General features: G+C 39.7%; 1 protein-coding gene across 3 annotated transcripts in view; it reads right to left on the bottom strand.

The window, feature by feature from the left end:
• Nucleotides 1-250: 250 nt before the first annotated feature.
• Nucleotides 251-22,148, bottom strand: part of CR2 (complement C3d receptor 2) — a 66,771-nt gene continuing 44,873 nt past the window's right edge. For 2 of the 3 annotated variants that reach the window (XM_035010427.1, XM_035010428.1), the window contains 18 exons: nucleotides 20,822-21,211; nucleotides 19,304-19,492; nucleotides 18,847-18,946; nucleotides 18,514-18,596; nucleotides 17,616-18,023; nucleotides 16,906-17,082; nucleotides 16,736-16,826; nucleotides 16,363-16,439; nucleotides 14,980-15,387; nucleotides 14,019-14,103; nucleotides 13,574-13,656; nucleotides 12,687-13,076; nucleotides 11,447-11,632; nucleotides 10,148-10,336; nucleotides 9,472-9,495; nucleotides 8,691-8,766; nucleotides 3,779-3,887; nucleotides 251-874 (listed from right to left, as the gene is read on the bottom strand). In XM_035010427.1, coding sequence (XP_034866318.1) covers nucleotides 3,794-3,887; nucleotides 8,691-8,766; nucleotides 9,472-9,495; nucleotides 10,148-10,336; nucleotides 11,447-11,632; nucleotides 12,687-13,076; nucleotides 13,574-13,656; nucleotides 14,019-14,103; nucleotides 14,980-15,387; nucleotides 16,363-16,439; nucleotides 16,736-16,826; nucleotides 16,906-17,082; nucleotides 17,616-18,023; nucleotides 18,514-18,596; nucleotides 18,847-18,946; nucleotides 19,304-19,492; nucleotides 20,822-21,211 — 3,050 coding nt within the window. In that variant the 3' untranslated portion in view covers nucleotides 251-874; nucleotides 3,779-3,793. Of the gene's footprint in view, nucleotides 875-3,778; nucleotides 3,888-8,690; nucleotides 8,767-9,471; nucleotides 9,496-10,147; nucleotides 10,337-11,446; nucleotides 11,633-12,686; nucleotides 13,077-13,573; nucleotides 13,657-14,018; nucleotides 14,104-14,177; nucleotides 14,355-14,979; nucleotides 15,388-16,362; nucleotides 16,440-16,735; nucleotides 16,827-16,905; nucleotides 17,083-17,615; nucleotides 18,024-18,513; nucleotides 18,597-18,846; nucleotides 18,947-19,303; nucleotides 19,493-20,821; nucleotides 21,212-22,148 lie in introns of all 3 variants that reach the window. The other variant, XM_035010429.1, reaches the window with a different exon arrangement.

Genomic DNA, 22,148 nt, shown 5'->3' with positions numbered 1-22,148 from the left:
GATGAGGGAACTGAGTTTGTGGGTTGAGAATTGGCTAAAACAACAAAGTGGTGAGATCCAGAATGCATAAATGTTAAATCAGGAATTAAATGGGGAATTAAAATAAAAACATAAAAATAAAAACCCTAAGACAAGAGTTCATTGACTCTAGGAGAAAAAAAATCATATAAGGCAAGTGTTTTTGTTAAAAGATAAAATTTATTTGAGTGACTACTATACACATTTTTAAAGGAACCAAACAAAGCTCTGCCAGAACTGCCAAGGAAACAGCCAAAGCCTGAATTTGTACACCAAAACCGTACAATTAAAACTCAACTCCCATAATGAAAAAAAAATTGTGCAGAGAAACCCCCTCAAACCAAGTGGAAATAAAAGTGAAATGTTTAACATATGAGAGCAAGATGCTACGATTAAAATAAAATTAGATTTCTCAACAAAAGTATGCCCATCATAACCACATGAAATGCTCTCTACTTGGCTTAAATAATTAAAACCACACTATGACCAGAGGTATATGATAACAGTAAGTATGCTGGATTGCAAAAGAAGAGTCGAGATGAAGAGGATAGCTCTTTCTAGTGCTTTCCTTAAAATGGTGATACTTCTGGAGTTATGTGTTTATGGCTATGGCCTGGTGCCAGGCCCATCACAGGCGGGACTTCAAAAAGTCCTCGAAGAACATGTGGCGGGGAAACTGGGCTCCCATCTTTATTGGCAAGCAAACTTTCTTTGTTCTGCTTGAGAATAAGTGCATATGGGAAGTTATAGCTTATGAAGTCCTTTCACTGATGCTGAGACCATACACACAGACTTGCTGAGATTAAAATGATTTCTTCCCAACCAATGTTCCGTTGGATCCAAACAAGAAGGCATGCTGAAAAAGAGAACTTCTGTTCAGGAGGCAGCATGAAGAGCAGGGGCGCAACTCCAAGTCTAAATAATGAGAGTGTTCATGTTCTCTATGTACCAACTCTAAGTGCTGTAACCAATAGAGAACAGAGCCTCTTAGAAGCTATCATTCTGTTAAGAGGCCCCTTTCTTCAGATAACACGATCTGAAGCAAATAATAAAGTTTATATTGATAAATACGAAGAATAATAAATGAGGGAGAAATTGAAGCAAGAGTCGCATTCTTATTCATGCATTCATTCAACAAATATTTATGTACTAGCGTTACTTTGGGCCCCCCAGTGGTTTGGGTTTAGACATCACTCTGGCCGGGTCTCCCCTGTTCCCTTTCACTTTTCCATGACTCCCCAGCACCAGGTGATCTTTTCTTCCTCAGCGACCACAGCAGTTTTTCTGTATCTTGTTTGTGGTACTTATTCTTACACTATGACATGTATAGGTCTATTTTTTTTTTTTGTACTAAAATGATTTCCAGGAGGGCAGATGGGTCTTGTTTGTGGTACTTATTCTTACACTATGACATGTATATGTCTATTTTTTTTTTTTGTACTAAAATGATTTCCAGGAGGGCAGAGGTGGTATCTTTATATTCTATAGACTATGTAGGAGAAAGCAGTTTGAAGGCAGATTTGAGCTTGAATTCAAACCTTTGCCTATTACTGATCCTGAGACTGTGGCCGATATGTTAGCTTTGCTTTTCTCATCTTGGATGTTATATGCTCACCTCGGGCTCATACCTCTCACTGTGGTAGTGAAGGCTAACTGAGATAAGGCAGGAGAGACGTTCAGCAGAACGCTGGGCATGGCAGACCTCCAAATGCTCACCCCCACTCCTTCTGGGGACTTCAGGGGGACCCTTCATGTTGCCTGTCAGGTTTTCTATACTCCTCATCATTCAGTCTTCAACCCCATGGTGACTTTAGTGCCTTCTCCTTTCTCCTTAAATCCCTACCATCTCCTTTCCCAATCTTCCTCTCAGGTGATTGTTTTTGCTTTCTAGCCACTGAGAAAACAGAACTGTCAGAAGAGACCTTCCACACATGCATTTGCCATCACGGTTCCCCACCTGCCTTTGTCTACACCTGCACCTTCTGCCTTCTCTCTTGCTAAGGAGGCCACATTCCAATCTAAGCTCTGCCCCCACAACTGGAGCATTTGATCCGCTCCCTTCTTGCTTACCCACATGTTGCTCCAGCAATTCTTCCTTTTCATTCCTGTCATCATCTCCCCCTTCCTGCTAGATCATTCTCATCAGCGTATGGAAATGTCAGCCTGGGGGCTGTCTCCATTCTTAATGAATAGTTCTTCTGACCTTACTTCTTAGTCTTGTCATCTGTTCCCTCTATCGGTGCCTCTTTGTAGAAACCTCCTTAAAAGAGGTGTCTATAGTTGAGATCTCCAATTTATCTCCTTTCATTCTCTCTTAAGCTGACTTCAGTCAGGAGTTTGCCTCCTTCCTCTTCACCAAAATGGTTCTTGTCAAGTTCACCAACAAATTCTGTGCTGCTAAACACAGTGGTCAGTATTCACTACTGCTCTTGAGCCATCAGCAGCATTTGACAGAGTTGATCACTCCCTCCTCCTTAAACTTCCTTCACAGGATTTCTACCACACCATGCTCTCGGGTTTTCCCCCTGTATCAGAGGTTGCTTCTTCAACCCTTGGTTGGTTCCCTCTCATACTCCATGACTCCTGATGTGGAAGGACCCAAGGCCTGGCATATGGACTTTTCCCTAGCCCTTCTCATCCCCTTGCTCATCTTATTTGATCTCATTATTACATACATCCATATGCTGACACAGCCCATATCTATGTCTTGAGCCTGGACCTATTCTCTGACATAGACTTGTACACCCAGCTGCCTTCTTGATATTTCTCTTTGGATGCCTATTAGATATCTCATTTCTAACATCTCCAGAGTGAAACTCCTGGTTTTTCTCCCTACTCCTGCCTTTTCACATTGTCAGTCATCCTAATTAATGACAATTCCATCCTTCTGGTCAGCAGGCCAAAAACCCTGCCATCATCACTGCTTTCTGCCTTACAAACTGTCAGCAAACCCTCCTGTCACTATCTTAAAAATACACGCAGAAGCTGACCTCTTCCCACCAGCCTTCTGGTAGCCACTCACAACTTCTTACCTAGATTATTGTGATAAAGTCCTCATTGGCTCCCTAGCTTCCACCTTTGGCTTCATACACTCAATTCTTCACACAGCAGTTAAGGTGATCATTCTCTTCTCTGCCTAAAACCCTCCATTTGGTTTCCATCTCAGAATACACACCAAGCTCATTACAATGACCTAGCATACTCTATATGATGAAGCTCCCCCTGCCCTCCCCTTACCTCTCTGACTTCATCCCTACCTCTTTCTCCCTTGGTCAGTCCATACTAGGCCACACTGGTCTCCTTGCTGTGTCTCCAACACAGCAGGCACACACCACCTTATGATCTCTGCACCTGCTTTTCTTTCTGGAATGTTCTTCCACCACCAATAAGGCTAGCTCCTTCCTTCATTCTAGTCTTTGCTCAAATGCCATTTTCTTAGTGAGAACTTCTCTTCCAACTACCATGCTCTAGCTCCTTTTTCTACTTTATTTCTCTTCAAAATATTTTTCTCATCTTCTTTTTTGTTTTATTCTTAATTATTATGATATGTATTTAGTATTTGTTGAATGGATGAATGAATTAAAAAAAAACAGGGGCATTAATTGGCAATATGAAGTAGATAAGTTAGCAATTTCTGTGCATGATTACTAAAGATGTGTGCAATAGAACCATACATATTTAGCACTGTGAAATTGATAAATATAAATTGAAGACATTTTGACATAGAAATGAATAAAAATATTTCAATTTCATTAGATACCAGTTTGTCTTCTGATTAGCTTGCTGGGTTGTATGGATCAATAGAATATACTTCCTGTGTTTCTAAATGAAGATCTCCTTCTTTAGGGATTTGATTTGTATAATAATTGCTAAATGGAAGAAGAAAAAAGTAAACTCTTTACTTATTGCCCATGACTACTACAAACATGTCACAGTTGTTTGTTTTCCATAATTCCCATTACATGATAAATACTTTTCATGAAGGATTCATTTTGTTGTCCTAAGTATCACATGAGATAATCACTATAACCCCTATTATTTGGAAAGGCCCATAAAAATAATTTACTAGGATGCCAAGTGTCCAAGTCAGAAGTTGATAGTAGGTAGCTTTACCTCAGATCTGAGACCTTCAATGACTTATAACCATGACCCTCAGTTTGAAAAATAAAAAGAAGCTTTTATTTTAGGATATGACCATAAATTTACCTTTTTTTGGGACAGTCTTCCAATCTAACATAAAGGGAAGTTTTTATATTTGATGTTAAATTCAGAATCCTTACATAGTCTTATAGCACTAAAAGCTTGAAATAATTTTTAAGAGGACAATTTTACTTTTATTCCTTGAAAGCCCATATGCTTGGGGTGCCTGGGTGGCTCATTCGTTAAGTATCTGCCTTCGGCTCAGGTCATGATCCCAGGGTCCTGGGATCGAGCCCCACATTGGGCTCCCTGCTCAGCGGGAAGCATGCTTCTCCCTCTCCCACTCCCCCTGCTTGTATTCCCTCTCTCACTGTGTCTCTCTCTGTCAAATAAATAAATACAATCTTTTTTTAAAAAAAGAAAGCCCATATGTTTTACTGTGCTTCTAAAACCACTTAGCCAAAATTAGCAAAAAACAATAAAATGAGATTACACTGTCACGTAGAACTCTGAAATAAGATATTACAAAATTACTGAATAAGGAAGATTTCTGCTAAAGGTACTTAGAGCATGTCACTCATACCATATTTAAGAGGTCAGCTTATAGGTATGTTGTAAGTGGTGTACATTAAGAGTGGTGTCTCTCAAATGTTTGGGTGGCTTTTAAAAATATTTTGTTACTTAGACAAAATTTCTAAGTGATTGATTACTCATCCATTTACAGAAATATTTAAGACAGCTCAAATGTCTATATCAACCATCAGAAAATAAATTGAAGTCAGTTACAAGTTGGAAATAAAATAAGTGAGTAAGGTTTAGAATGTAGCTTAACATACATGTTTGGTTTATATCAATGGAGGCTTAAATATAGTATTTGATATAAGCATATTCATAAACTTAATAATCTCTCAGGAACATCAAATTATTTGAGTTCATAGGCATTCCTAAAGTTTGCCAATTTTCCTACATGTGTAATCCTCTGAGAACAAACTCAGTAGCATGAAGGAAAGAGATAGAGACCACATTTTCTAAATTTCTAATAACTCAGCTAAAATTATCTTCTGACTTCCTGTGAGGAAAGCCATGTAAATGATATCCCCATTTTCTTTTCCTTAAGACCCTCTTCTCCCTTGAATTCTCCGAAACTCCTCTTTCCTAGTTCTCCTCCTACTTCCGATTATTTCTCCTCTCCTCCCTTTTAAGCATTACTGTTCTTCTGAGACCTGTTCTCACCCCTGTTCTTACCGTTTTTGTTCTTCTTGGTCCCAAGGCTTCAAATGTGAGTTAAATGTTGCCTGAGTCCAGGCCTCTCTCTTGAGTCTTACATTGTGGGTACCCCAAAGTAATAGGGCAGGACTGAATTTATATTTCTCCACAAAACTGCCCCTCTCCTCTTTTGGTGAACCACTGGATCCCCTCCACACAAGTCATTCCTTTCGCCCCTTCTCCCAGCATTTGGCAAGTCACTAAATCCTGGAGATCCTCTCTTCTTAATAGTGAAGATACCTCTCAATCCCCACCACTGCTGCTTTGGTTGAAAACCCAGTCTTGCCCGTCCTGATGAAAATGCCTATCTGAACATATTACCTTGCTCAAGATCCTACAGGATAACCCCCAACTCCTTGTCATGGCATGCAAAGCTTTTGATGATCTAGCCCCTGCCCATCTTTCTAGACTCCCCAGTGACTGTTAAATGAAAAATTAGTTCCAGGGGATGTGAAAGCATTATAGGAGCAAAAGAGTTCTGTGGTCCAATTAGTCTGGGGAACTCTGGTTAAAAAATAAAATTAAACAGGCTTTCTTTATTGTAGGACTTTAAATATGTTCTTGGTCGCTGTGACTCTTCATGGGAAAAATACAGCATGTAGTACTTCCCAGTGTTATTTGGTCATAGAACACCCTTTTTTCCTGAAGTCATTCACACAACGAGGGTTATGTGGTACATCTTCTGGTCCACACTACAGTGTAAAGTACATCACAACTGTAGACCCTTCTAAGACCCTTGTATTATAAGAACTACATAAGCAATTTGACACAACTGTGATTGCACCTGTGAACCGAGGTGCCCAGGTCTGGCGGGCTTAGAACAAATGCCTCAGGTTCACAGGTGCCATCATGACATAGTTTCAATATAACCCCTTCCTGTCCAGTGTCTACACCAGGTGTTTTACAACTATGAACAATGTACCAGATGGCACTGATGGCACGAGCCAGGTGACTTGGCATGTTAAAGTAATTTTACTGGTGAAAAAAAAAATAAAGTAATTTTGCTAGCATTTATGGGTGACATGTCTGGGGTGACATGACTTGGTCATCTCCCACTGGAAGTTACCTGAGACTTGGTAAGGCTTCACCTGATCATCTTCTCTAACACGAGCACGTGCAGAGATTCAAGAACCTGTGCACACAAAACATTCCCAGGCTGTTTCCTGATGGTCTCATTTGCTAAAATGGTATCCTTTGCACTTATCAGAATATTCTGACACAGGATTTATGGGTCAGAGGGGTCTTTTAGGCCATCCCTACACCTAAATCTATGTTACCCTCTCCTTCAGTCACCATCACACACAGTTATGTCAAATTGCTGACAGAGTTCCTATAATACCTGACAGAAAGACGAGCCTCAAACTGCTCCTTCCACTTGGAATGCCTTTTTCTCCTTGTCTACAAACTCTTGAGGCTTGCTTGAAAGATTTCCTTCACTATGAAATTTTTTTTCTGATCAAAATTCCCCATTACTTGACCACTTGCTTTGTGTACCCACCAAATATCACATAACCTACGATGGCAAAATTAGTTTATAGATTAAAATGTTGTGGGTTTTTTTAAAAGATTTTATTTATTTGACAGAGAGAGACACAGCGAGAGAGGGAACACAAGTAGGGGGAGTGGGAGAAGGAGAAGCAGGCTTCCCGCAGGGCAGGGAGCCCAATGTGGGACTCGATCCCAGGACCCTGGGATCATGACCTGAGCCGAAGGCAGATGCTTAACAACTGAGCCACCCAGGCGCCCCTATAGATTAAAATACTTAGAAAATTAATGTTAGGGGCGCCTGGGTGGCTCAGTCATTAAGTGTCTGCCTTCAGCTTGGGTCATAATCCCGGGATCCTGGGATCGAGCCATGTGTCAGGCTCCCTGCTCAGCGAGGAGCTTGCTTCTCCCTCTCCCTCTGCCCCTCCCCCTGCTTGTGCTCTCTCTCTCTGTCAAATAAATAAATAAATAATTTTAGAAAATTAATGTTAAAAAAGAAAAGTATATCTTATTTCTGAATAAAACATAACAAAACATAGAAACCTAGCAATATACTTAAGTAGTCATGAAAACAACAACCAAGTGAGAGAAAAGATTACTTCAACAAATAGAAAGGCCTTGGATGTTTCTGAATGGGAACACATTACAGAAAAGATGTCAGTTTCTCACAGACTAATCTATAGACTTAAATGCAGTCTCAACATATGTTTTTTGGAGATGCCAAATGATCTAAAAATCACCTGGTAAGAACAAACAGAAGAGAATAGAAAGGAAAATCCTAAAAAATTATAGCAAAGGAATTTTTGACCTACCATATAATAGTAGAAAGCTATATTAATTAAACACAAAGTAATTTGTGATGGGAGGACAAATCAATACAGCAGGAAAAGAAGTCCAGAAACACAACATACCAAAATATATTAATTATTTGACATATGGTCAAGTTAGAACACACTTCCTGGAAAGTCATTTGGCAATATTGATTAGGCATCTTAAATGTTTATACTCTTACCCTTAGTAATTCTAGACATTTATGCTACAGAAATAAGTAAATGTGGAAAAAGGTTTATTCAAAGATGTCTCTTGTATCTTTATTTATTATCAAAATAAATGTGGAAGCAACCTAAAATTTCCATAATACAGAAATACCTAGAACAATATACTATTACATAATTAAAAAGAAAACATAATATAAAGACACAAGAGACAAAAGCCAAATTAAAAAAATTAAAGCAGGGGACTATCATGTCAAAATTTCAGTTAAAAAGAGAAAAAGAGAAAGAATATAAGATCAGATAAGAATATACCAAAATATCTGCAGTTGTTACCACTGGGATTTTTAAAATTTTAATTTTCTAGATTTTTTAATATATATCATCTGAATAAACATCATTCAAATAAAATAAGTGCTTGATATTTTTTTTTTAAAGATTTTATTTATTTGACAGAGAGAGAGACAGCGAGAGCAGGAACACAAGCAGGGGGAGTGGGAGAGGGAGAAGCAGGTTTCCTGCCGAGCAGGGAGCCCGATGTGGGACTCAATCCCAGGACCCTGGGATCATGACCTGAGCTGAAGGCAGACCCTTAATGACTGAGCCACCCAGGCGCCCCTGTGCTTGATATTTTTTAAGTTCTCACAGAGAGGGCTTCCTTCTATATGGCACAAGATCTCTTACTCCACACTACAATGTTCTTGTCATATGACTTGTGCTTCTGAGTTTAGTTTCAGGCAAGAAGCCAAAACCTTTTGTACCCTTTGGTCAAGGATGCATTGAACTTACCGTTCTCTGTGTTTAAATATTGTGCATAAGGTGACACCAATCAAGAATACAAGAAGTACTGAACCTGCAGAAAGACCTAGAAAACAAAACAGCAAGTATCAAATGCCAGACAATTGTGACCTATATTGTTTTGAAGTAATTGTGGGGCTGTTCCTAGTGGTGGGGAAATTGTTATGGGACTTTATACTTATCCTTTGTTAGGCATAAAATGTTACATTCCTAAATAATCATACTTGGGCTTAATTTTTTTTCTGATTCAATCCAGTCCACCTTTAATCTAAAGCACCAAGCATTTGACCACAGGGCTCCAGTCAAGTTTCTGTCGAGCTTTTCTGTTTCTTTCAATTTTATTAATAATATTCTTGTTACTGGGGTGATATTAGGAGCTCAGGACACAAGGATCCCACGACTTGGCATAACAACATTTAATTCTCAGTTGGAAAATATATTTTGCTGTTGCAGAATAAGTCAGCCTATTTGATAGTACCAAATCATGCAAAAGATCAAAAGTTAATATAAACTCAATTTTCAATTGAAAAACTGGGCATAGTTGGCTTTTTAAATTATTTATTCAACTCTATCCAAAAGTGTCAGTTTGTAATATGAAGTACATATTAAAAGAGCTTTAAGACACCAAAAAGGATAATTTCCTAGGAGTTAAAGTGAAAAACAAAAATAACAGGCAGGATATAGGGCCTCAAATTCGATATATATATATATATATATTTTTTTTTAATAAAACATCATTAGAAATTTAATTCAAATATTTAAGAAAACTTACCACTAAGAAGAGGAGCAAGTGAAGCTAAGGAGAGTACAAAATCACAAAAATATTAGTCTAGTTGCATACTTCAGTGCAGCCCAAAGTCCCGTGGTAATATCCCCAAAGATAACACTCAGCTCCTTTCTCTCAAAATCTACTTAAAAAGATGTATTGGGACCCTGCATTGTATGCACTCTTCCTTCATTTTTTATGTAACAATTCACTGGATGTTTAAAAAAATAACACAGTAAGTTGGGGTAGTTCACGAATGAAAAAAGCCAATATACTCAACTTTGTAATCAGAGATTTCTCAGGTTAGAATGCAAGTAGTAAGTGTTACAACATGTTGTTCAACATACTTTTTGGAGGTCCCTGTCAAATTGGTTAAGTACTTATAAACCAAGATTCAGCAAGAGAAATCTCAGTAACAGCTCCTTTCAAAATGTAAGGTTGTTAGTTCTGCATCTTGTAGGTTGGTACTCCTCTCCCTTTATTTTCTTCTTTACTTCCCTCATCCTCAGAAAGTTCTGCTTTTTCTAGAATAGACCACTAACTTCAAATTCATCTGTTACTGTAGCACTGGTCACAGACCCACATCAATTTAAAACCTAGAAGTCCCTAACATTGATGGATACTCCTCACTCTTCTTCTCTCCAGTGAGACAAGTATGAGCACGGTAGCCTTTTGCTGTTACCTGGTGATTTGCAGACAGCCAGGGGCGGGTTCCATCCCTGATCATCCTGACACTGGCTCTGGGGACTGCCTTCCAGGGTATACCCCTCTTCACACTCCAAATTGACGATGGCACCATACTGATACATTTTCCCAGGCTCCAGCCCCTTCTGGATTCCATTCATATACTCTGGGGAGCTACAGTTTACCTCTGAAATGAAAGAAAGCTCATTGAAGCTGGGTCATACTTTAGCCTTTTCTCAAGGAAGTAGATACTGCCCTGAATGGAAAGGTTTATGAAACCAACTCGGTTCATTCTCAGTAAGGAAAGCCTCACTGTGAGAACACAAAAGAACATCTTAGGCAGAGTTTTTCTGTGTCAACCATCCATCTCAATTACCTCTAGGTAATTTAAGCCAGATTATTTTCCTTCTTTGAGCTTTAGTTTCTAAACTAATAGTGTTGGATAATTTTAATGGCCTCTTTGAGAAATGGTAAAGGCTGAATGGGTGATATTAAGAATTCTTAATGACTGTTTCATCTGTTCCACTGTTACTCTATAATTGTCCATACAGAACATACTTCCTCATTTCTCCTTTCATCTCACACCATAGGGGGCAATAGCAGGAGGTTTGGGATTTGAATCATGACTCTAGGACTCCCCAGCTGTGTGACTTTGGGTCAGTTACAGATCTCTCCACTCTACCGAGACCTCATCTGTCATATAGGAATAATAATGGCACGAACTTCATCTGGTTCTCAGGAAGATTAATGAGATAACGCATGTAAGATGTTGTGTGCAGTTTCTGGCATTTAGTAAAAAGTGCTTGATAAATATTAGATATTAACTCACTCTTCCTATTTCATATGCATTGTTTATGTTAATGAAAATGAAATTCTGAAGCTTTTATAAAAAAATATATCCATAATTCCACCACCACTCAGAGGAAATATACTGACAAGATCATTGTGCTTTTTATCAGTATTTTGTCAAATGCACACTTATCATAACTACAACCACAGGTTAATTCAACCTGCACTTTAGTTGTTTAATTGGTATAAGTACTTCAATTTTCTATATTTAAAGGGCTACATAAGTGATCACTCCTCAGATAAGCTACACCCTAAGTCATTTTTTTTTTAATTTTGTGGTATTTAGACTAATTAATGTATTCATCCAATTGAATCAACCCAATGAAATGCATTTAATTAAATGAGCCAATTAATGCATTTATTTGGTTATTTTAAGTTGAAATACCTACTGAATATCTATTTCAGAGACATTTGAATAAAAAAAACAGGAGAATAATAGACACCACACCTTGACAATAAGGGGCAGATTGGCTCCAGGTTCCCTCATGTGTGCAAAGAAGGAGTGCTTCTCCCACAAGCAGGTAGCCTTGGTCACAGCTGTACAGGATTGACATTCCAGGAGAAAATCGAACTATATCTCCACCAGTATGATTCCCGTTGGGTATCTTAAGTGGAGGTTGACATCCTAAGGAAGCTTAGACACCAATAAAAAAGGATCTTTAATTTAACACAAAGGAACATATAGCCAACACTATCTGTGGGTGACAGCAATACTGAAAGAAGGTAGGGAACAAGGCAACTAATTGGTATCAAGAAATACTCATTCTACCTAAACCAAGTAGCACTGGACAGAAATTTGCATTGCCTACATATATCATATGAGATCTGAAGAAATGTCAAAAGTAGCATAATGAAACATCAATGGTCGTGGCCCACGGTTGTAATCTATCAGGTAATAGTATTTTCTTTTCCCTTTAAATAGCGAAGGGGCTATAGTTTAAGGGTCTTACACTCCAATGCCTTCTGGAACCAGGAAGTAAAGCCACCAGATATGACAAATCAGAGAACATCTGTCCTAAAAATGGCAGCCATCACCTGGTTCAAGATACAGGTGTCTTTCAGGAAAGCAAAGGGGGTCCTCACTGTATTACACATTCACTGTTTATCTTGGGCTGTGCAGATGGGTTTCACTTAGGATGAGACTACTGTGCTAGCCAAAGAAAACCATTCTGGTGAGCTGAATTCAGTTCTTGGGGCACCGACTGGCAGCCTCTGTTGTAGATAGTTACTGACAGGAATAAAACTGCTGAATGATAACTATAATGACAAGAAAGACAATTTGATGGGTTTGAAGGGCAACATTCATCTCCACAAACCCAAAGTTCTCTTTCTGGCTGGTTTCACAGCCTTAAATATCAAATTATCAAGCAATATTATTGCCAAACACTTGCCCTCCCAAAAAGTATGTGTGTTTTTTTTTAATTATAAATTAGTAAAAAGAATAAATTTTAGAGACTCCATCAGTTTGGCAGTTAACCATTATCTTCTCATGTACTTTTGCTCAGCACACCTAGAAAGGGAAGGGATAAAAAAAATCAGAGGAGAAGACAAGGCAGGTATCTTGTAAAACAATGTGATTGCCGTCACTTTTACATGCTTTTCTGTAGTTTGAATGGTCAGTGCAATTTCAAAGCCCTTTTTCTTCATTCTGGGCAACACCCCATCCCTTATTCCTTAAAATATCTTACCCTTTTTGATACAAGTCGGTACACCTGGCACCCATTTATTGGTATGACACCTAATCACGTGACTGCCATTCATGATGAAGCCAGGATTGCAGGCGACATACACTGTGTCATTGTGGGAATATGAGGAACGAGTTTTGTTGAGCTTGTACCCATGTTTGACTTCTGGGCTAGGGCAGTGAATCACAGGTGGAGATTTTAAGCACTTTGGGGAAGGTCCAGTCCAAGATCCATGTCCTTCAGAATCACTTATGCATCGTATATTTTTCTCTCCCAGAAGAGAGAATCCTTGGTCACATTCATAAGAGACTTCATTTCCATATCGGAAGGGTCCTGCCATGACGCCCCTGGGCCTTCCATGGTCAATCATGGGTGGAGGCTGACAGTGAATTACTGCAGAAGAGATTTAGGAAATTCTGCTTCAGCTAGCACACCAAGGTGGACAGTCTTCAGTCAGGCACAAAGGAAACTAGGCAACTGCTCGTACTGCACGTAACCATACAAGAATTTAGATTTTTAGAACCCAGGTGATGTTTCCTTTAAAACAGCATTATTAAATTCTCTATGTGAGTAATACATACTCATTCCAAAAAAATTCAGAAAACAAAGTATTATGAGAGGAATAAATATAGCTATGTTCCCATAAACTAGAAATAAAGGCCATATATATGGTTTTTTCTTAAATCTTGAGCAGATATATAGCAAATACTCAGTTCCTACTTGACCACTTTTTTCCCCAATGCCAGCGCTGACCAAACACGGAAAGATTTGTCTTATGTACAATGAGACAGAACACATAGACTATTGAGGTAGTTATAAGGCTAGTTCTTCAGTGGCCTTCCCTCTCTAACCCCTTACTACCCCAATGACAGTTTTTTTTTCTAACTTACCTTTACAAAGTGGAATCTTTTGGAACCAAACCCTATTCTCAGCATCTTGACACTTCTGATAAGTATGTCCTGTCAACCGGTACCTAGAGAGAGATTGTAATGCATTTCCTCTTCCCAGTATCACATCTCTGCAACCTAGCTTCCTCAAACCACAAATACAGGGGCACTTCTAAATAAGAGCTTTGGCAGACAAGGAGCTAAAACTCTTGGCCCTCCAAGTAAGAAAACTACTTCAGACATAGAGTTTTCCACAGCAAAGTCATTTCCATGTCAAGTAAGGACTGAAAAGTCAGAGAGATGTTAGTTAGACCTTTGGAACCTCACATTCCCTGTGAGTGTGACAATGAGAGACCTCTAGAGGGAGTCACTAAGACAAGCTGAGGACAGAATTAATGCACAAAATGAGGTGGAGACCCCTTTTCAGAATGGACCATATTATACTCACCCATCTTGACAGGATGTATTGACTGGTATCACATGTGAATGAATGGGAGGCTCTTGAAAATCTCTCACAGGTTGACATGGTGCTTCTAGAAGAGCAAAATTTGAATTATTTATGCATGCCTGATATCACAGAGAAAAACAACTCTGCAACTGAAAGTACCTTCACACCGAGGGGGAGAAGGACTCCAATTTCCTGAAGGCATACAGTGAATGGATTTGTTTCCCACAAGCAAGTAGCCAGGGTCACAGGTGTAGTCTACAGTCATCCCAGAGACAAAGAGGACCCTATTTCCACCTGTATGCTGACCATGCTGGAGCCCAAAAGGTGGCTGGCAGCCTGAAGAGAAAACTCCCCACATAAATACCAACAAGAAAAAAAGAAATATATACTCAAGAACATTAAGTATACAACATTTGACAGCAGACAATCTGAAACTTTTAAGCCAAAAATTATGAAGCTGTAATTACTAAATGTTTTCTGCTCTTTCGCAGGAACCAGGCACCTTTAAAAAGGTCCTCTCGAAAACCAAGAAACAGACTTTTAACTATAGAGAACAAACTGATGGTTGCCAGAGGAGAGGTGGGTGGGGGATGGGTGAAATCCGTGATGAGGTTTAAGAAGGGCACTTGTGATGAGCATTGGGTGTTGTATGGAAATGTTGAATCACTAAATTCTACACCTAAAACTAATATTACACTGTATGTTAACTAAGTGGAATTTAAATAAAAACTTGAAAAAAATTAAAAAGTTCCTCTCATTATCTACCCTGAATATATCCCAGATCCAAGGGGGCATTTACATGAAGAACACATAAAAACACATAGGACATTCCATCACAGAATGAAGAAATGGGATAGTAATCTGTGCACCTTTGCCTTTTTCTACAACTCTAGTTTTGGGTTGGAGCTAATAAACAAGAATAAATAAGTAAATACCTCATTTTCCCCCATTGGGTCTTTACCTTTTTCACAAACCGGTATATCAGGATCCCAGGTGCTATCGGCTTTGCAACGAATCTGATGGCTGCCCTTCAAAATAAATCCATGATTACACTTGAATGTCACACTGTCATTGTAGAAATATGGGGCATCCTTGCCAGATATCTTGTATCCATTTGCAACCTGGGCAGGTGGACACTGAACAGCAGGGAGGAAAAGTTTACAGACAGGGGCAGGCCCACTCCAGGTGCCCCTCTCTTGGTCATTGCTTATACAACGGATGGTGCTCTCCCCAATGAGGTTGAATTCCACTCCGCTCTCTGGCCCAGGGTTGCATGTGTAAGTGACCGTGGTTCCATATAGAATATCTCCTGAGGAACTCCCTGTGTGTTTCCCATTGTAGATGGCAGGAGGTGGTGGGCAGATGATTTCTGGAGAGATGAGAATTTACTGTAGAATTTTGCTCCAGTATTAGACACCAAAGAAGAGAAAATGAAGAGACACCAAAGAAGAGAAGACGAAGCAACACCAAAGAAGAGAAATGAAGACACCAAAGAAGAGAAATGAAGCTGGTTATGAACCTGTTGTTATCAGGTTTCCTGGAAGATATGGATGAATTTTGATGATAAGAGTTAACATCAAAGCTCCTTATGTATGTAAAACTCGATTTAAACAGATATCCTAGCAAAGATTTTTCTAATGGAAATCTTTGTTAAAAGTGAACATGTTCATCAGTATCATATTGTGAGGCAGTGAAGTCTAGTAGTAAATTGGTAGTTAAAATCATTGTTTTTTAAAGGAACCAATAAGTGAATAAAAGGCATGGGGGTGGGTAGAATTAAGCTTTTTTGAGTATCATCTTTGTGCTGAGGTGATAGGATAGGTTAGCCAAGAATCGCTGTCAATAGAGCATCTACTTTTGACAGGTGATTTTCTCATCTACAAAGTAGGGATAGTACCATTTAATTTTAATAACTTTGAAGTCTGGAGTCTCAGTTTAAGTTTTCAGATAAGAGGCTGGAATTTCCAAGGAGTTACGTAAAATTGCCCCAGCTCAAATGAAGCAATAGAAACAGATCCCACACCAATCCCCTCTCTCTCCACTAAACTATAGTGTTCCCCAAATTAAGGATGGTTGCTCATATACTCACTGTCCTCATTATCCTTAAACTGCTAAATCACAAAAGAGAATCAGAAAGTGAATACATTTAAATTGATTGGCATGCTATGAAGTAGAAAGAGGTGACAGCAGAAAGACAGCAAAACTGTGCAACTAGAACTGTTGACAAAGTTAATCGAACAGAATCTAATATTAGGATTCCCATAACATGGCCTCAGACAGAAATCTCCCAGGAAATGTGTACATCTCACACCGTTTCAGGTCCTCCATCATTTTCGCTACTCACCTTCACAAAGACGAATCTCCATAAACCAAGGAATCGCACCTCGGCACTTCTGATAAACACTCCCCCCTAACCGATACCTAGGGACAAAGAGCCATGTCATTTTTCATCTTGTGACCACTAAGCTAAGCAAAGCTGTTGGCGCAAAGCAGACTCACCACTTTTAGGACAAGAAATAATAGGGACAAATATGTAGACAGCATCGGCACCATCCATTCATCGCATAGGCAGTGTTTCCACGCACGCAACAATAGCGCAATCAACCCTTCTGCGAACAGGTGACAAGGAAGGCTTTTTGAGATAAACACAGACGACAGAGTTTGTAGTGTGCCCTGACAAACCAGACCTGGGTCAGGCTGAGACAGCCCTCACTCACCCTTCGTCGCAAGAAGAGTTAACATCTGGTCTAACAAATTGACCCTGGGGTTTCTTAAAGACTTGCTCTTCTATAGGTTCACACTCCGCCACTAAGAAAAGAGACCTGGATGAGAAATCAGCTCAAGGCAACCTCAAAACCATAAAACATCTACATTCAAAGCCTGGCACCTTTGCATTCGGGGGCAGTGGGGGTCCACACCCCCTCAGAGGTACAACGTATGGATTCTTTCCCCACGAGCACATAGCCAGGGTCACAGCTGTACTTTATAGATGTTCCTGGGTCAAAGCGGACCATGTGTCCATCTTCCTTTTGCCCATTGAGAATTGTAGGAGGGGCTTGGCACCCTAAAGGAAAAGAAAAGATGTTTATATATTCTGTTATATAAACAACAGAAAGAAACAAGCAAAGAACTTATCATTAATGTGTAGCTCAGTTTTGGGTACTTTTAGATCAGTGGTTCATCTTTTTTCGTTTCTGCACTTCGGCTGCTGCAGACTTTGTTCAGTTCCTACTCGGGGCTCTAACTCTTCTCCTGTCTCTTCTTTTTTTAAGGAATGCTCTCCTATGTGTTTAACAGGATATATCCCTAGGGCGGGGGCTTTGCTTACTTCCTTAAAAAAATTAGTATTGAAACAAACAACATTTTTTTCCCTAAAGAATGAGGCAACTTAGTGATCCCTAATGCTTTTCCCCCAAGGATACTTCCACAAAATGAAATAACAGCGGGGGAGAGATGTTAAGAAAACCTATATAATTTATATTCACTATATGTAGTAGAATTGAGGGGACTAGAAACTGGAAAAGGCCCTGCTTAAATCCATAACCCCATCCTCTAACACTTCAAAAAAATGAATCAGTAACATATTGGAACACCCACCCTTTTCACAGACTGGTGCCGATGGCTCCCACATGCCTTGGGCATTACATCGGATTGCCTTGCTGCCCTTCAGGGTGAAGCCATATGAGCAAGCAAATACCACGGTGTCATTATAGGAATATTGCTCTTTCTGCCCAGATGATATTTGGCCTCTTAGGATCTGGGGAGGTGGACACTGAATGGCAGAACTAGAAAGTTCACAGCTTGGGGCAGGGTGACTCCAGATCCCAGTCTTCTGACTATTGGTGATACAACGGATAGTCTTCTCCCCAGTAAGGATGTATCTCACTCCTTTCTCTGGGTCTGGGTCACAGGTGTAAGTAACTGTGCTTCCGTATGGAGAGTTCCCCGAAGAGCTGCCTGTGTGTCTTCCATTGAGAATAGAAGGAGGTGGCAGGCAAACAATTTCTAGAGAAATTAGAGAGAAATGACAAGATTGCTGTTGTACTGCAAACAAAGAATGCCTCGGATGTTCCTTGTACCACTGTCCCCTCCTAGGTTCAGGGACAGTGACATTTGAATCTGTAACATACCAATCAAGGCAGCTATAGCAATATAATTTTAAGTATGATTTAGGACTTTATTCCTGAGTATATCTACTGGGCTGACACTTTGATTTCTTCTGCTGAATATACAATCCCCTTTCTGTGCCCGGCCTGGCTGGCAAGCTTATAGAGCTTTCAGAGAAAGAAGAGCCTAGGAACCCTGTTTCACTTGAGTAAGCAGAGAGGAAGGAGGCGGCTAAAGGATGCTTCAGTGAAGAACATACCCCTTCCAGATGTCTATGTGAGATCTCTGTATAGTAATGACTGAACCAAAAGCTTTTAGTTAAGCCAAGAATGGAGCGTTCTGTTCAAGGACCAGGGAAGTAGCTGCAAACCACAGTTTTCTAACCTACCTTTGCATACTGGCATCCTGGTCCAAGAAGCCCGCTGTCCAGCAATTACACATTGACTGGAAGGTTGACCTTGTAACCGATACCTAGAGACAGAGGGGGGGTCGTTCGGGACTATTGAGCAGTGGGTGTTGAGAGCAACAGCCTCCACTTAAAATCCAAGACAAATTCACTTACTTGACGTGTACCAATCCCTTTCATAAGCATTCTCTCTCCCAGCCTCACTGTAGGCTCTCCCTGGATTCTCACAGAGGAACCCTCGGCAGGTGTCACTGGTCACACCATGCACACATAAAACGAAATGAATGAAATCTCCAAGGCCCTCCTGACACTCACCCTTCGTTACAGTCAAAGTTCACAGTCGCACCAACCCGAAGACTTGGAGGGCCCTTTATCTGTCCATTGAGAAACGGTCCTGGAGGTTCACACTGTGCTTCTAAGGAAATAAGCCAAAGATGAGCAAAGTGTGGCAAATAACAGAATAGCCCAAATTCTTTTTTTAATTAATTAATTAGTTAATTAATTAATTTGAGAGAGAGAGTATGAGTTGGGGGAGGGGCCAAGGGGGGGAGAGAGAGAGAGTATGAGTTGGGGGGAGGGGCCAAGGGGGGGGAGAGAGAGAGAGAGAGAATCTCAAGCAGGCACCACACTCAGCATGAAGCCCAACTCGGGGCTCAATCTCACGACCCTGAGAGATCACGACCAGAGCTGAAATCAAGAGTCTAACCTGACTGAGCCAATTGGGTGCCCCAGAATAGCCCAAATTCTTAAAATCGGTTGTAAATGTAGGTACCTTTACATGTGGGAATAACAGCACTCCACTTTCCCGAAGACAAACATCTAATGGTCTTTTCTCCAACAAGCAAGTAACCAGGTTCACAGTTGTAAGTCACAGATAATCCTGGGGCAAAGGGGCCAACCCTCTCCCCTGTGTGAGATCCATTGGGGATGGTGGGAAGTGATGGACACTCCTGTGGGAAATCTTTACACACACACAGTAGGAAAAAGGCCGTCAGATGATACATCCTTCACAATCTAGATTTTGACTTACATAGATCCAAATATATGACATGTGATCTATGGTAACCAGTCATCATTAATTTTTAACTCAGCTTTTCAAAGATCAGACAGGTGTGGCTTAACTGTATACATTTTATACCACAAATGGTACATTTTTATTTTTAGCTACATGAATTACATTTACACTGTGAAAAATTTCAATTACCAAAAAAAGTTCATTTTCACCCATACTCTCCACCTACCCAGAGCCTATTCTCTGCACCAAAAGGAGCATGTTATTATTTAGGGTGCCATCCTGCCAGACATTAGTAATATACCTTTTGGGGATCCTATACGTGATACATATATACACACATAGTACGTGTATGTACGTGTTCTTAATACATATTATTCTATGCCTTTGCTTAATAATCTGTTTATATTTTTCCATGTCAATACATACAAATCTATCTAAATCTTTCTAAAGGTTTGTTTTCCATGGTCACCCCATTTTGTGACTATCTTAAGATCTTCTTTACCTCCAAGATTATATATGTATTTATAGATAGATCCATATTTTTCTAATGATTTGACAGCCTTTTCAACTCAATTGATTTAGAACTGATCAATACTGTTCTTTATTAAGAAAACAGCTAATTTTGATGGTATAATTTTTGTCAAGTATTGCCAATCCCTGTAATTGTATAATTGAGATTCAGCTTTAGGTTTCAGCAGCAACATAAACCAAACCAAATGATAAGAAAATGAAGAACTTAGAGTGGCCCCTATCTTCAAAGTCATGTGATCTGAAATGCTATGGCTTCCTAGGTGGTTTGGACAATAGTGGACCACTTCAAAAAATATTCATTGAGGCTGCAGATCACAGGGCATCATTTCTGCCACAATAGCCCAATAGCTATTCAAAGATGAGCTTTAAATCCATTGGGTGTATTTTGCTATTAGATCCCACATTTCTTCTCAATTTAACAGTAACCCAGATATATAGTTTAAAACCATCTAATTTCCACATCCCAAACAACTCTGACCCCCATCCTTGTGAGACTTATTCCATTCAGGTATGTTCAGTTACATTTTCCCATTATCTTTTGCTCTATTGATGTCTGTTGAATGAATATTTATCTCCCTCCAGGACTAAGGAAAAACAAGAAACCATACTTTTCACCCTTTTCCCTCCCCTCCACTCCCACCATTCACACATCCACACTGTTCTTCCTTCAGAATAAAAACTTGATCTGCACAGAAATACAAGTTTCCAGCCTCCCCACTTAGCTTTGTGTTTGTTTTTACTCACCACTCTCACAGGTTGGTAGTGGTGTTGGCCCCCAGGTTTTATTTGCTTGGCACCAAACAGATTTGTTTCCTCTCATGGTAAAGTGGGTATTACAGGTAAATGTCACAGAATCACCGTGTCTGTATGGTGGTCTAGATCTTTTATCTCTGTATCCTCCTGCTACTATGGGCTCAGGGCAAAGAGAATTTCTATTATAATATTCACATACAGGAACAGCTTTATCCCAGATTCCTTTCACTTGGTCTTTACTTATACAAAAAAGGATTCTTTCTCCAATGAGGCGGAAGGCACCAGAACAAGTGTACCTTACCACAGTGTTAAGAGGTATGGGGCCAGAAGAATAACTATTCCAACCATTTTTGATAGGAGGAGGAGGGTCACAAGAAATCCCTGAAAAGTAAACAAGGAAATATGGGGTCATACTAATCCTGCAATGAAAAGATTTAAATTTAGATGAAAGGTCCAAAAATAGGTCATGTCACTTTTTCAGAAACAGACTTAGAAATTTGTATAATTTAATTCTTACTCATAGTCCGTGCTTATCCCCAACCTCCTAAGTTCTTACCTTTCTCTCAATCTGCAGCAAACAAATCAACTGGTCTATAAACACCATCCTGACCAAACAGTAACAATGAAACGGAATTTATTGAATAGTTTAGAGTCTCATCAATTTTCATAGTGAAACACAAGGCAAAGAGCACATAAGAAGAATCTTAATAATTCATTAATCGCATGTGGGGAGGCACCACGCACTAATGAAATTTGGGCTCCATAGACTTGGTTTCAAATCCCCGCTGTCATTCAATAGCTGTGTGACTGGCAAGTCTTACCCTCTCTAAGCCTCAATTTCTTTGTCTATAGTATAATTCAAGCTACTTCATAAGGTTACAAGAAGAATCCAGTGAGATAAAAGTACCTGAAAATGACAAGTAGGATACCTGGAACATACTAGCTATCCGATGCCTGTTTCAAACATACAGCTGGGGCTACAAGTGGTGAGAACACATTTTGTCTTACTACTGAAGATACTGCAGCCTCACTACAGATCCTTTGTTATCCTTTGATGCTGGACATCTTTGAAAAAGCCCACAGGAAGTGATCAGAGGTTTTGAATAATGACTTCATAGCCTTTATTTACTTGGCCTAATACACATGAAGGATATTGTTATAGCTGTATTGATATATGCACATCTTTCCTGAATGAGTCTCAGAATAAAGGGAAAACTGCCAACATCCAGAACTTCTGGTTGATTTCCACTGAGCTCCAAGAGTTGCTCATCATAGAGGAACTTGTATAAGAAGACACAGCCAAACCATTTCAGCACAT

The sequence above is a fragment of the Mirounga leonina genome, unplaced genomic scaffold (assembly GCF_011800145.1).
Source record: "Mirounga leonina isolate KUSES-001 unplaced genomic scaffold, KU_Mleo_1.0 Mir_154, whole genome shotgun sequence".
Taxonomy (NCBI): domain Eukaryota; kingdom Metazoa; phylum Chordata; class Mammalia; order Carnivora; family Phocidae; genus Mirounga; species Mirounga leonina.
Note: the sequence above shows the minus strand (reverse complement) of the source record. Positions and strands in the feature narration are given on the sequence as shown.